This window comes from Ornithodoros turicata, unplaced genomic scaffold (assembly GCF_037126465.1).
Source record: "Ornithodoros turicata isolate Travis unplaced genomic scaffold, ASM3712646v1 Chromosome12, whole genome shotgun sequence".
NCBI classification, from domain to species: Eukaryota; Metazoa; Arthropoda; class Arachnida; order Ixodida; family Argasidae; genus Ornithodoros; species Ornithodoros turicata.
In genome coordinates, this window is record NW_026999301.1 from 1,966,732 (window position 1) to 1,978,754 (window position 12,023).

At 42.3% G+C, this 12,023-nt stretch overlaps 1 protein-coding gene across 5 annotated transcripts in view; it reads left to right on the forward strand.

The window, feature by feature from the left end:
* Positions 1 to 12,023, forward strand: part of LOC135371623 (uncharacterized) — a 46,910-nt gene that overhangs the window by 18,502 nt on the left and 16,385 nt on the right. For 3 of the 5 annotated variants that reach the window (XM_064605610.1, XM_064605612.1, XM_064605611.1), the window contains 3 exons: positions 1,251 to 1,426; positions 2,151 to 2,264; positions 4,992 to 5,097. In XM_064605610.1, the coding sequence (XP_064461680.1) occupies positions 1,251 to 1,426; positions 2,151 to 2,264; positions 4,992 to 5,097 (396 nt within the window). The remainder of the gene's footprint in view (positions 1 to 1,250; positions 1,427 to 2,150; positions 2,265 to 4,991; positions 5,098 to 12,023) is intronic. The other 2 variants (XM_064605613.1, XM_064605614.1) reach the window with 1 other exon arrangement.

Here is a 12,023-nt window from a genome sequence, read left to right on the forward strand (position 1 = left end):
TTCAGTTATTGCCATTGTAATGGAATATAGTTTGTAACAGAATTAGATAAATCCAACATGTGGGTTCTGCTTCTGGGAAATTACAGAGTTCAATTCAGGAAATTCAGTTTGTTGCACCAGAGAGTTGATAGAATTTTGTGACAAACGTTGAATGAAGGCAAATACTGTGGACACCATAATTTTGGGCTAAATTGACTTTTTAATACAATTTTTAATAGAGATGGGACGAATCCAAAATTTTCCGAATGCGAATCCGAATCTGAGGAAGGTTCTACGAATCCACAAATCTTACGAATCTCGAATCTTTCGAATCCTTTTTTAAAAAGATTTTAAAAAGCCAAGAAAAGGAAAAACACTTCTAGTAAAAAGTGTTTTAAAGCAGAATATGATACCTTCGTTTAACGAAAAACAAATAATGCTTCAGTTTGAGGAGAAAATATACCCATATAGTTCTTCTTAAACATAATATATTTACAGTGTTGTTCTTCGACTGCAAGAAATGCCTAAATTCTCGAGTCTGAATTATTTTCATAAAACTAAGCAACATCACAAGCAAAACCAGGTTACTTTTAAACTTGTAATGTAACAGTTCCTGCCTGAACTCTTTCAGTCCAGAGCAATGTAAACAAACAAACAAGAAAACACCCGTCGGCCAATGAGGCTTTTGGCGGACTCCAGAGGCGCCAATTTGAAAAAGAAACAAACAACCGTGGTTGGTCGATTCGAATGATTCGATTGGCTGTTTTGGGCACTGGGATTCGGACTCACGAATCTCGAATCCCTGCCTAGGATTCGAGGATTAGTGAATTCGCGGATTCGGTTGGCACATCCATAATTTTTAACATGCTCGGTGAATCACCTCATCTAATTGTGTTGTGTTCCTTCTTGATCTTTTGTTTGTTTGTCAGAACATTGCCAAAATGGCATGTTGCTGTTTTTATGAAATTGACATCTGTACAGTTTCTCTGGTGGCTTAATTTTGTACAGTGTTTTTATACTTTTCCATCAACTTTGAAGTCACGCCTTGTTCATCGTAACACTTTTGGTGCAACCATTTTGCTTTTCGTAATGGTTTTCATTCATAGCAGCTTTTGCTACATTAAAAGTCCCCTCATCATGGTCATATTTTTGTGGAACAATATACCTCATTTATTTTATTGTGCCTAGAATAAATGGAATATTAACATGTTTCCCACAGTTCACACTTTAGAGACTGTATGCGTGTGTTTAATGTGCACATTAATTTGCAGATAATTCTCAAGGAACGAGAACAGCGAAAACAGCTCATAGGAAAAATGAAACAGGCAGCCACATTGAGACAACAGCTCATAGAGAATTCTGCAGCCTTAGAAGAGAGCATTGTGGAAGACAAGTTGACATCTCATGGCCGGCAGAGGTACACACTTCACTCCAAGAATTTTAGGGAGTAAGTATACTTCAATTAGTAGTAATAATAATTCCAGATTTTTAGTTTCTATGTCATGAGACAGCTACACACGGACACAGCATCCATTATTTAACGTCCCTCTTTTTTGGGTGATGTGCCAAGGAACTCCACACACCATAGGATGACTATGTGATCATGTTGCCAATATTTACCATAACTAGCAGATTACCTTTGGTTAGCGAATGACTTAAAATACTGTAGCTTATTTTGTACAAAGGGATGAAGCTGTTGATTAAAAGTTTTGTCTTCTATGAAGGATTAGTGTGTATCGCAATGATTAATGTTTTCGTCTCTTATTATGTGCTCTTTGGCCTTTGTTGCCTTTGTGCCATTAAACACATAATATCTCTCTCTCTCTTTTATTATGTTGTAGGGACCCCCTGGGTTACTTCTGTGTTTGTAACAGCTGTAGGGTATGGTGACAATACACATAAATGAGAAGTGCGTGAATATTGAAATATTCGATTATGGGTATCTGCAAAATGGCCCTTCGAATATTGAATCAAATATCACATCATAGGATAAAGGCTTAGGATAAAGGATGATACGAAGGCAGAATAAATAGGCGATGTCAAGTTGCCGGTGGTGAGTCAATCAAAGAGTAATATTAAACGGTAGGAACAACTTATTTATTTACACATGGTAAACAAGACTTTCGTGCACGAGACGGTAACCTGATAAAGGATGAATAAAAACAATTAAGTCTTAGAAGCAAGCATGGTCTCAGCTGTCAGGGTGTCTACCAACCTGGAAAACCTGGAAAACAAGGAATTGTCAGGGATGCTGTGGCATGGCGGATGGAGCTGTTAACTACAGGGTTAGTATAGCATATGTTACACACTTCGTTCGCATCATCAAAATAGAAGACGAGGTTTAGCAAAACCAAAACTTTGCAGACTGGTAGCCATTTATCTGAACTTCTGTTGGAATTTTTTGTGAGCTTTATGGTCCTGTCGAAAAAAAATTAAAAATGAAGCAAAATCTTGCTCTGTGCACATTCTATGGCCCATCTCACTCAAAAGCTGCCATTTTCTCCCGTGTGTGCTTCGTTTTCATTTCACCACACAGGTGGCACCAACATAAAGAACAAGAGGATTGGGGCATAACGTCAAAATGGGCATGTCACACCATTCTAGGCAGAGCCTACGTGAAATGACGTGAATGTGAAGCCGACACAAGAAGAAATTGGGATGTTTGTGTGGGGTAGGCCTTTGAAACTTCATGGGGTGAGATTCTGCTTGGTTTTTACTTTTCTTTCTACACGACCATAGCGCTTACAAAAAATTCCAATGAAATTTAGGACAAATGGCTATCAGTCTGCAAAGTTGGGGGTGAGCCAAACCCAGTCTTCTATTTTTACAGTGCAATCAAAATGTAATGTTTGCTAGGCTAACCCTGTAGAATGTAAGGCCTCATGCAAATGTTCACAGTTTACTGACGATCAAGTGCTGTGCTGGAGACGAGACAATATTTCGCAGGTAGCGTACTGTGGTTTTGCTTGCTATTGAAGGGGCGTGCTTTAATGGAGACAACTGTGTACCAGTTTCAGTTTCGGTTAGCAAATGCGTGGCTACGCATTTGTAGATGAACACAACCTCGAAAGTTTTGTGCATCACTTTGTAGCTGTTGTACTATTCACTTTCATCGCCATTGTGCAGCGTGCAGGTTCGAAGATGTGGTTAGATTTTTGCGCCAACGTTAGCTAGAGTTTCAACTGGTCTCTACATGAATGTCATTTTCCTGATTGTTGGAAGACCTCCATTATTGTGCTCATTCTTAAATCAGGGACAGCTGTTGACATCACCAACTATAGGCCTATATCTCTCCTATCTTGCCTTTCTAAAATGTTTGAGAAGGTGATCTATAAGCATCTGTGCTCTTTCTTTCGTTCAAAACTGTCTGTCGAACAGCACGTTTTTGTAACCAGCTGTTCTATTGAAACTAACCTGGTTACGTTTCTGCATTTTGTTGGTGAATGCTTATCTAATCAACAGCAAATAGAGGCTGTCTATTTTGATTTATCTGAAGCATTTGACATTATTAGTCACTTACTTCTCTTGCAAAAGCTATGTAACTTTGGGTAACTAACTGTTGTAATTTGTAACTATGTAACCCTCGAGATGTGTGTGCCTGGGGTTCTTCTTCTCTCAGTAACAGGAAGAATGTTGTGCGCATACGTGGTTGCTTATCATCGGTTTTTGATCTCATTGTCCTGATTCCACAGGCATCTGTGTCATGACCTCTGCTTTTTAATGTGTTTGTGAATTACATAGCTTAAGGGTTGGATATTCCATCCTGCGAGCAGGTGTGTATGTAGGGGGATCACAATAGGTAACCAGGTCACGTCACCATGTTCCAACGTATAGTAGCACTGAATTCTAGGTGCTGGAGGTAGGCTAGATTTCACTCTCTTAGCCAATGACAGAGCCCACTGAGACAAGCAGCAGCTTGCGAAGGAACGGGTTACTGGAACATCAGTGACCTCACGGAGCATTGCAGCACCGGAAACATAGTGTGCACGTGAAATAGAATATTGTTGGTTTTTGGTACAATTTGAACTGGCTATCTCTGATTTCACAAGTGGGAATATGATTAGAATTGACCTCACTTCTCGATATTACATCAAAATCTATGTATAAGCATCACACGTTCTAAATGCAACGTCAAAATGACATGTCGCTATTGTCGCCAGGAGATCACAGTGCAGGGCATGAGGGTGATTTCCTTTTTTTCTGACAACAGTTCTTTGAAAACATTCACTGTTGGCAACCTATCACGATGCATTTTAAAAAGTGCGCCTCGTATACCTGTTTATTGCCCCTTTATGTGATTCCAAGGACTTCACAAAAGCCCTTTTGAGGATGCAGACAATTGGGTTACGGTAATCTAACTGTTGGACCCGAGGCCGCACAGCGTGGCTCATTCCTTATTATGCGGTCATTTGTAAAACCAGACTTTAAAATGATTATATTTTCGTCTATGTTTAAATCATGTTCTGGGAGACTAAAATTGATCGTTTATTATCGTTATGATCGTTTATTGATTGTCACGGGAATATTTGTTTCGTTTGCAAGCAGCTAATGTGGATGATGGCATGCAATGCCAAATGCTTTGAAGTCCTTTCAAGTTCTTTGTGGCTTTTCATGGAGTAGTTCCTTCAGAATGTGGTCAATGGCTTCTATGTTCCAATAGAACGTGCAGGATCTGAACGTGGAGATAGATATAAAACGACTTCATTGTAAAACACGTCTGTTGAATTCCAAAATGCTGGGTCAATGAAGTTGCAAACTTATTCAACATGGCTTGTTCATAAGGTAGTGTTGTCATGCCTAGCATCTTCCTTTTTAAATTTTCAACTTTGTTCAACTTTGTTGTAACTTTGTTCTCCTAATGTGTATGCTTCTAAAGGTAAATCCAAGCTGCTTGAATTGGCTGTGTGAGAGCGTGTCTTACTTACATTAATCTTATTGGATCCATCTTTAGGTGTTTTGGATGTAACGTGTGTTCTATTATGTGTTAGAGCATTGACTGGCTTCCTTTGTAGGTATTGTGACCATCTGCTAAGCAAAGAAATCAACGATGTTTCAAAGAAGCTGATATCGGACTTGGTTCTATTTCAAGATCGTTTGCATCTAAAAGACCCAGTGAAGGTAAGGTACTCTGTATTCTCTCTCACAGCTCTCAATTCACTCCTACCGTCTTAAAAATGCACAACATGATACCTATAAGTGCCACTCTTTGATAATTGAACTCATCAACACACAAGCAAAAGTACAGACAGCAGTCTAAATGAGAGATTGTGGAAAGGATAAACATGCTTCCATGCTATCTGAGCAAAATTCTAGCATGCTGAGGAAAATCCCTGCGAGTTATGATTAGGTTTCCTCTTTTGAGCCATTGTAAGTTTTGAGACCTTTCGAAACGCCGGCGAATTAGTGCGCAACCAAATTAAGAGTTTGAATTGGCTTATAACATTGAAATAACGGAATAATTTCTCTTGGTCACCTATGTTTGCCCTGCCTAGTAATACCTTGGAAAATATTATCACCGAAAACAAGAAACCATATGAATGCAACACTAAAAAAACGGCGAGCTGGTGCAACTGTGAGATGGGCTTGAGCTTGAGGAACATGTGTTAAAACGGACAAAGGGCAGAGAACCAGACAAGACAAGCTCATGACCTCTCTGTCCTCTGTCTGTTTTGATGCATCTTCCTCAAGCTCAAGGTTCCCCATCTCACAAGAAACCCTGGTTACGATGTTTTTAGTAGCACAACTGACATGCTATCGGCAACGTGTAGATCCATGTCTGGCATTCATTAACTTTTTGTGCAGTTGCCACACTTTCATTGTTGCTTGGGTGTTGGTAAAGCTTTAACTTTAATTTAGTTGAACAAGTTTTTCGGAATTAGAATCTACTTGGATGAACGCAATTTGGGGAGGAATTGGAGTCTATTCACTTTTCTCCAAAGCCTACTTGACTTATAGATGAAGTGATCATTTATACTTACATGTAGTGCATCGTATTCATAAAAACAGGTTATTTTTCCTGAATTTTTCATCCTGAACCTATATCTGTGCTTTTTTTATGAAACCATCCTACTGCGTGTGATATACACATTGTGCCTTTGTGGAATGTGACATTTCACTCATAATTCAGCTGGCTGTGCTGTTCGTCTCACAAAAACATCCTGGTGGATAAAATAATGCTACACATGTAGAGTCCCTCTCAATGGACACCCTCTGGGGCACCTATTATATATAGAGGCTGAAGTTTTAGGGTTTTACCCGATTCTTCCCCGAATTTGCACCCCGAATTGAAGGTTGCCTTTTTAGGGTGAAACCCGATTTTTACCAGGCAAATTGCCCTCTCTGGGATGTCTGTAGGAATGCACCAACTTACTTGTTTGGCAGAAAAATGTAGTTACATCACTGTTTGTACCAAATCGCTACAGTTAGTTTGAATAACGGAGCCCTATTTCTCCCCGATTTTAGCGCAATGGAAGTTTTTTCACCCGAATTCGCATGAATTTAGTGCACACGTTTTTTTACCCGATTTTTACCCCCCGAATTTAGAAAAAAATATTTCCCGAAAACTTCAGGCTCTAATTATATATGTGCATACATGTTTCATGTTGCGGTGCTGTCATCTTGTTTTGCACTTTTATATGGAAAGCTATGGGAAAAGCTGTGTTCTTCGTCTGTCGTACAGCAGCTTCTATGAATGGAAACAAACTGATGAACATGAATAATGTTTGTCCTTACAATAGACATGCCAGTTACATAGGATTTCTTGTTCTGTGCAATCCACGAGAAGCAGTTCCGACGTTGGGAGCATGATCAGCAGAAGCGTTTCTCGTTGTTCCGCTTTTATTGAGTCACCTCATTCATTTTGGTCACACTTTTGCTTTTGAGAGCATTTCAAAAAAGAAAACACTGTTTCGCTATTCTGCATGTTCCTTCTTTGTGCTCTCTTCTTCGAAATTCTAAGTTTGGCTAAAAATTAGAAAAGCTAGACTACAAGCGCTGCTGTTACATGCACTTTTAATTCCTTCGAATGTGCCTAGTTGAGGATGGGACACAGATGTATTGTTCCCAACTGCAGCAGTGGGTACTGGTCATACAAAGCCAAGGTGTTCAGCTGTAGGGCTCCCAGGGATGCACAACGTTTGCGGGTGTTGGCTAAGGCAATTCCTGTGCAGATGAACAGCTTACGTCTGCCAACTATGTTTGCGAGAAACATTTTGGAGATGACTCGATCAAATGGAGGTGGTACTATGGTGAACTCAGAGGGGAGGTTATAGTAGACATTCCGAAGAGGCGGCCTGTGCTACTTCCAGAAGCTGTGCCTTGTATCTTCCCAGGATGCCCACCTTTCTTGTCTTCCCTGAAGAAAAGAAGGAAACCACCAAAAAGCCACCCATATACCGAGGGAGTCTGGAAAATTGTGACGGCCAGCCCGACAATATCAGTGATGCTGGCAGGAGGATACAAGTGACAGAGTGTCAGATGGCTTCCTCGATATGTGAGATTCCCAAGCCTGTGGAATATGCTTTGCCTCTGCATGGAAATGAAAGTATCGCTGAGACCGATGTGTCATATGTTAAAGAAAGCACCACTTTCCTTCCTTGTGCCTTAGACGTGCATTTGCAAATGTGTGGTGTGAAGCAAGAATGCCTCACTTGATAGTGAGGCATTCTTGCTTTATAGATTCACAGAAGCAATGCCAGCCATGTTGTCTAGTCAAGCATGGTGTCGTCAGGAGATTCGCATGGATGGATTCGAAAATGTTTGTTTCATTGAACTGAGGAAGGTGTCAGCAACATCGCCACTTTTTTTAACAAGAGCCTGGAGGTGAAGATAAGTCTTGTAAGCTTGAAATTGAAACAATATGTGCTGGAGCATGAGGTCACAGTTTTACAGGCTCACAGCCAAATTCAGGAGGTACCAGTCTTCATGGGCGTGCTTGACACGTTTCACAACAAACCTGTCTGTTCTGGTGGTACTTCACAGGAAGCATTTCCTGACATCCAACTGGAATGTGCCTCCTTCGACAGGACTGGACTTTGATGGCACAAGAGGTGCCCTCTTATTGACGTTGCAGAAACACAATGCTCATTGTGCAAAGGATTGAATAACACACTACATGTCCACAAGGCACAAAAAAATAAATGACGCTAACAGGTAGTCGTAAGATTTCCAAGTCCCAATTTCCCATTCTCAGTCAGTTAGTGCTACAAGCAATAGTACATCTGGAAAATGCAGGCCCAGTAGTGGACAGCATTGTATGTGACGAGGCCAGCACTAACAGAAAAATGTGGACTGGATTTGGCATTGATGGGAAACTTTGTGCGACCAAATACTTTTTGAGCACCCAATGAATGGGCAGAGGAAGGTGGATGTTCTTTCCGACGTTCCACATCTTTTTTAAATGCATTAGAAACAGACTACTAAAACAGCGTCTCTTGAAAGTGAGTGGAAAGTGGAGTGGGTGCAGCAGTCATTTTATGATGCTGTATATAAAGAAGACAGCAAAAATGCTGGTGCCTCGAAGGTATGCCTGAAGATAATGCACCACCATATGAGTCCATCAAGTTTGGATTTAATGCACGTAAAACTCGCTCTCGTGTTATGTGCTGTTGCTAAGCTGAGCAACAGGATAACAACAGGTTCTGGAGCGGAGGAAAGAAGCTTTATTTCGCCGCTGCGCTCTTCAAGTAGCAACCCACGATACCCAAGCAGCACAATGTACTGAAAGTCGGGTGCAATAGGGGTGGACGGGTAGGTGGAAGGCCTTGAACAGACTTGTGAAACTAAAGACCATTGATAAGACACATACCGTCCACCCTTATTGCACTCGACTTTCAGTACATTGTGCTGCTTGGGTACACATGTCAAGGTCAGGCACGTGACAAACGATATCAAGCGGAAAGAGGGGAATGCAACAAGATTGAACAGCTGATGTGATAACACTACACTATGCTCGCAGCACGAAGGTTCAGCCGTTCAATGGCAGCCGGAATCAAGTGCTATACTGAGAGGAAGGTTCTAAACAAGTGCAACACTATGGGGACGATATCATTCTCAGAAATGGTGAACAATCTTGTTTGATGCCATGAACAGGTGGCATGAAGGTGAAGGAGTTTGTGGTGGTAGCTTGGATCTTTCTGTCATGAGAGGGTCACTGCAATGGATTGATGACTGGGAGTGGGATCTCCACTCTGGAGTAATAACTAAGGATGTGTTTCTTGCTCCGTCAACAGCAATCTTCGGGTAATAATGCTCTCTACTTTAGTCCTGATCGAGTATCTCTTGAACGAATGTCATTACACTTGTATTCTGATTGCCAAATGCAACCAAGATGCCCTTGAACGATTCTTTGGAAAAACCCGACAAGCTGCCTGTGAAAATTATCATCCTGACATGCCGACATTTCTTCGGCTCTATCGGATGCTCGCACTGTACAGCTTGCTCAGGGCACCAAAGTTGAGTACTGCGGGGTACGAGAGGAGGGACCAGTGCTCAATTTTTCTGGATTATAAGAAATCTTGAAGAATACGGATCATGAGGAAAGTTACATGGAAGAGCTGAAAACAAAAATGGAAGGCCTGATAGAAACAGAAGAGTGTGAATGTCATGATATTGAGCAAAATGAGCACAACAATGCCAAAGTTGCTGACGCGGTGTTGTATTACGTCACAGGATTCATCACCAGAAAATGTTCATGAAGAAAACGTTCCTATGTGAAAAACGCAGGCAATCCCTAAGTGGGCTGATGAAAACGGCTTCAAGTTTTCCGCGCAAAAGACAGCGTGTGTTGTTTTTACGAGGAGGAGAGGCACATTTGCCGAGCCCTCGCTGCTCCTCGGTGGCAACACACTACCAGTTTGTGATGAGCAAAAATTTCCGGGGGTGGTGTTTGACAAGAAGTTGTCTTTTGTGCCACACATAAACTATATAAAACACAAGTGCCTGAAGTCCTCCAACATACTCAAAGTTTTATCCCATCGATCGTGGGGAGCCGACAAAGTCACACTGTTGCGGGTCTACGACTCGGTTGTGCGATCGGTAATGGAGTACGGGAGTGTCGTGTATGGCTAGGCGCGGCCTTCGGCATTGAAGGTGTTGGACCCCATCCACCACGAAGGCATCCGAATCGCCACCGGTGCCTTCCAGACGTCCCCTGTGAAGAGTTTGTATGTTGAGGGCAATGAATGGTCGCTCGAGAGACTGAGACAATTTGAACATGTGAAGGCTGCGCTAAAGTACAGATGCCAGGGCGATGACCCAGTTTTACACTGTAGTATGAACCCCATTCTGGAGCAACTCTTCCTTGCAAAGCCCTCTGTTGTACCCTCGTTTCTGCTTTGCGTGCAGGCGGCGAGTTCCCGTGTGGGATTCAGTCCCTTTGGCGTTCCCCTGCAGCAGGCAGTCCTCGATGCTGCCCCTTGGCAGAGACACCTAATACAATCTAACTTAAAAATGACACAGTTTGACAAACAATCCACTGCACACACTGTCATTCTCCAGGAATTCCTGGAGATTCACCATGACTTCGGAAACCACCATGCTATCTACACTGATGGGACCAAAGTAAGCAATGGTGTGGCGGCCGTTGCCCTTGAAGGTGATTCTATTATGATGGCACGCCTGAACATGAACGCCACAGTTTTCACTGCAGAGCTTTACGCGACTCTCCTGGCTCTGCAGCACATTCAACGAAATGACCTTCAAAATTCAGTAATGTAGTCCGATTCGCTAAGCTCTGTGCGTGCGCTCATGCTCTGACAGCAAGAATCACCTCGTCAAGCGAGTACGGGCGCTTGCGACTCAACTTTGTTCCCGAGCCTTTTCATTCTGTCTCTGCTGGGTCCCCAGCCACACTGGGATCCTGGGGAACGAACGAGCCGACCGTGAGGCTCGGCGAGCGTTGGCACAAGAGGAGTCAGCTCTAGGACTACCCTACCAAGACATACTGCCAGTGTGTTAAAGAGAGCTGTCTACACACAATGGCAGCAGAAGTGGGACATGGAAGAAAATAACAAGCTACACGTCACACAGCCACACGTTTCCCCCCCGCAACGGACTGAACACATCAACAGATCCTCCAAAGTTCTTAGTGTAGATGTCCGAAGTAGATGTTCAACATTGCTCCGCTTTTAGCCTTTGTCACCCAACTCCTCATGTAAATCTCTCATCCTGGATCACCTCATCGCTCACAGTTGTAGATAGCTTTTAACTGCCACACTCACTTGTTATCGTCATCCTCCTCTCTCTCTTATCCTGTACCATCTCATCGCTCATACCTGTAGATAGCTTTTAACTACCACATTCTCTCTCTCACATCATCTCTCCCATAATCATCTCCCACACGCTCACCATAGTTTGGCGCTCTATGGCCTTTGTTGCCTTTGTGCCATTAAACCCATAATATCTCTCTCTCTCCCCTTTCGGTTGAGATATCAACCATGCAGGAGGCATCCATCACACTTTGCAAGACAAGTGGTTCTCTCACTCACCCAACCGCGCAGCTCTACAAAATACTTGTTGCGTAGATTTTTTCTAGGAAAACATCGCACGAATTTAGTGCACACGTTTACTTACCTGATTTTTACCTCCCGAATTTAGAAAAAAATATTTCCCGAAAACTTCGGGCCGTAGATATAAGACACATGGCGTGCATATGTATGTTCTGTGCAACAACAAGAGGCTTAAAATCACGGACGGAAGCACATTTGGGAGTGACGGTGTAATGGCAATTTAAATATGCAGCAGTTACATATGCCCAAGTCTGCCATCCGCACGCCATTCTGCTCCTATTGACGTGTCAAGTGCCATAATCGTGTTATAACTAGGGTTCCGCGTTTTCGGTTTTAATCGAAAAGCATCGAAAAACATACGCCGGCTAATTTTTCCCTAATTCGGTTTTAATCGAAAAAAATTGTCAAATGCAGAGGAACATTCCGGAGACCATAACAGACAAATTGCTGCGCATGCCCAGTTTAAGATTCCAACATGCCAAGCAGGCTTTCCTTTATTACGCTTCTTTTCTCGATATTTGCTACGGTTGGATGACC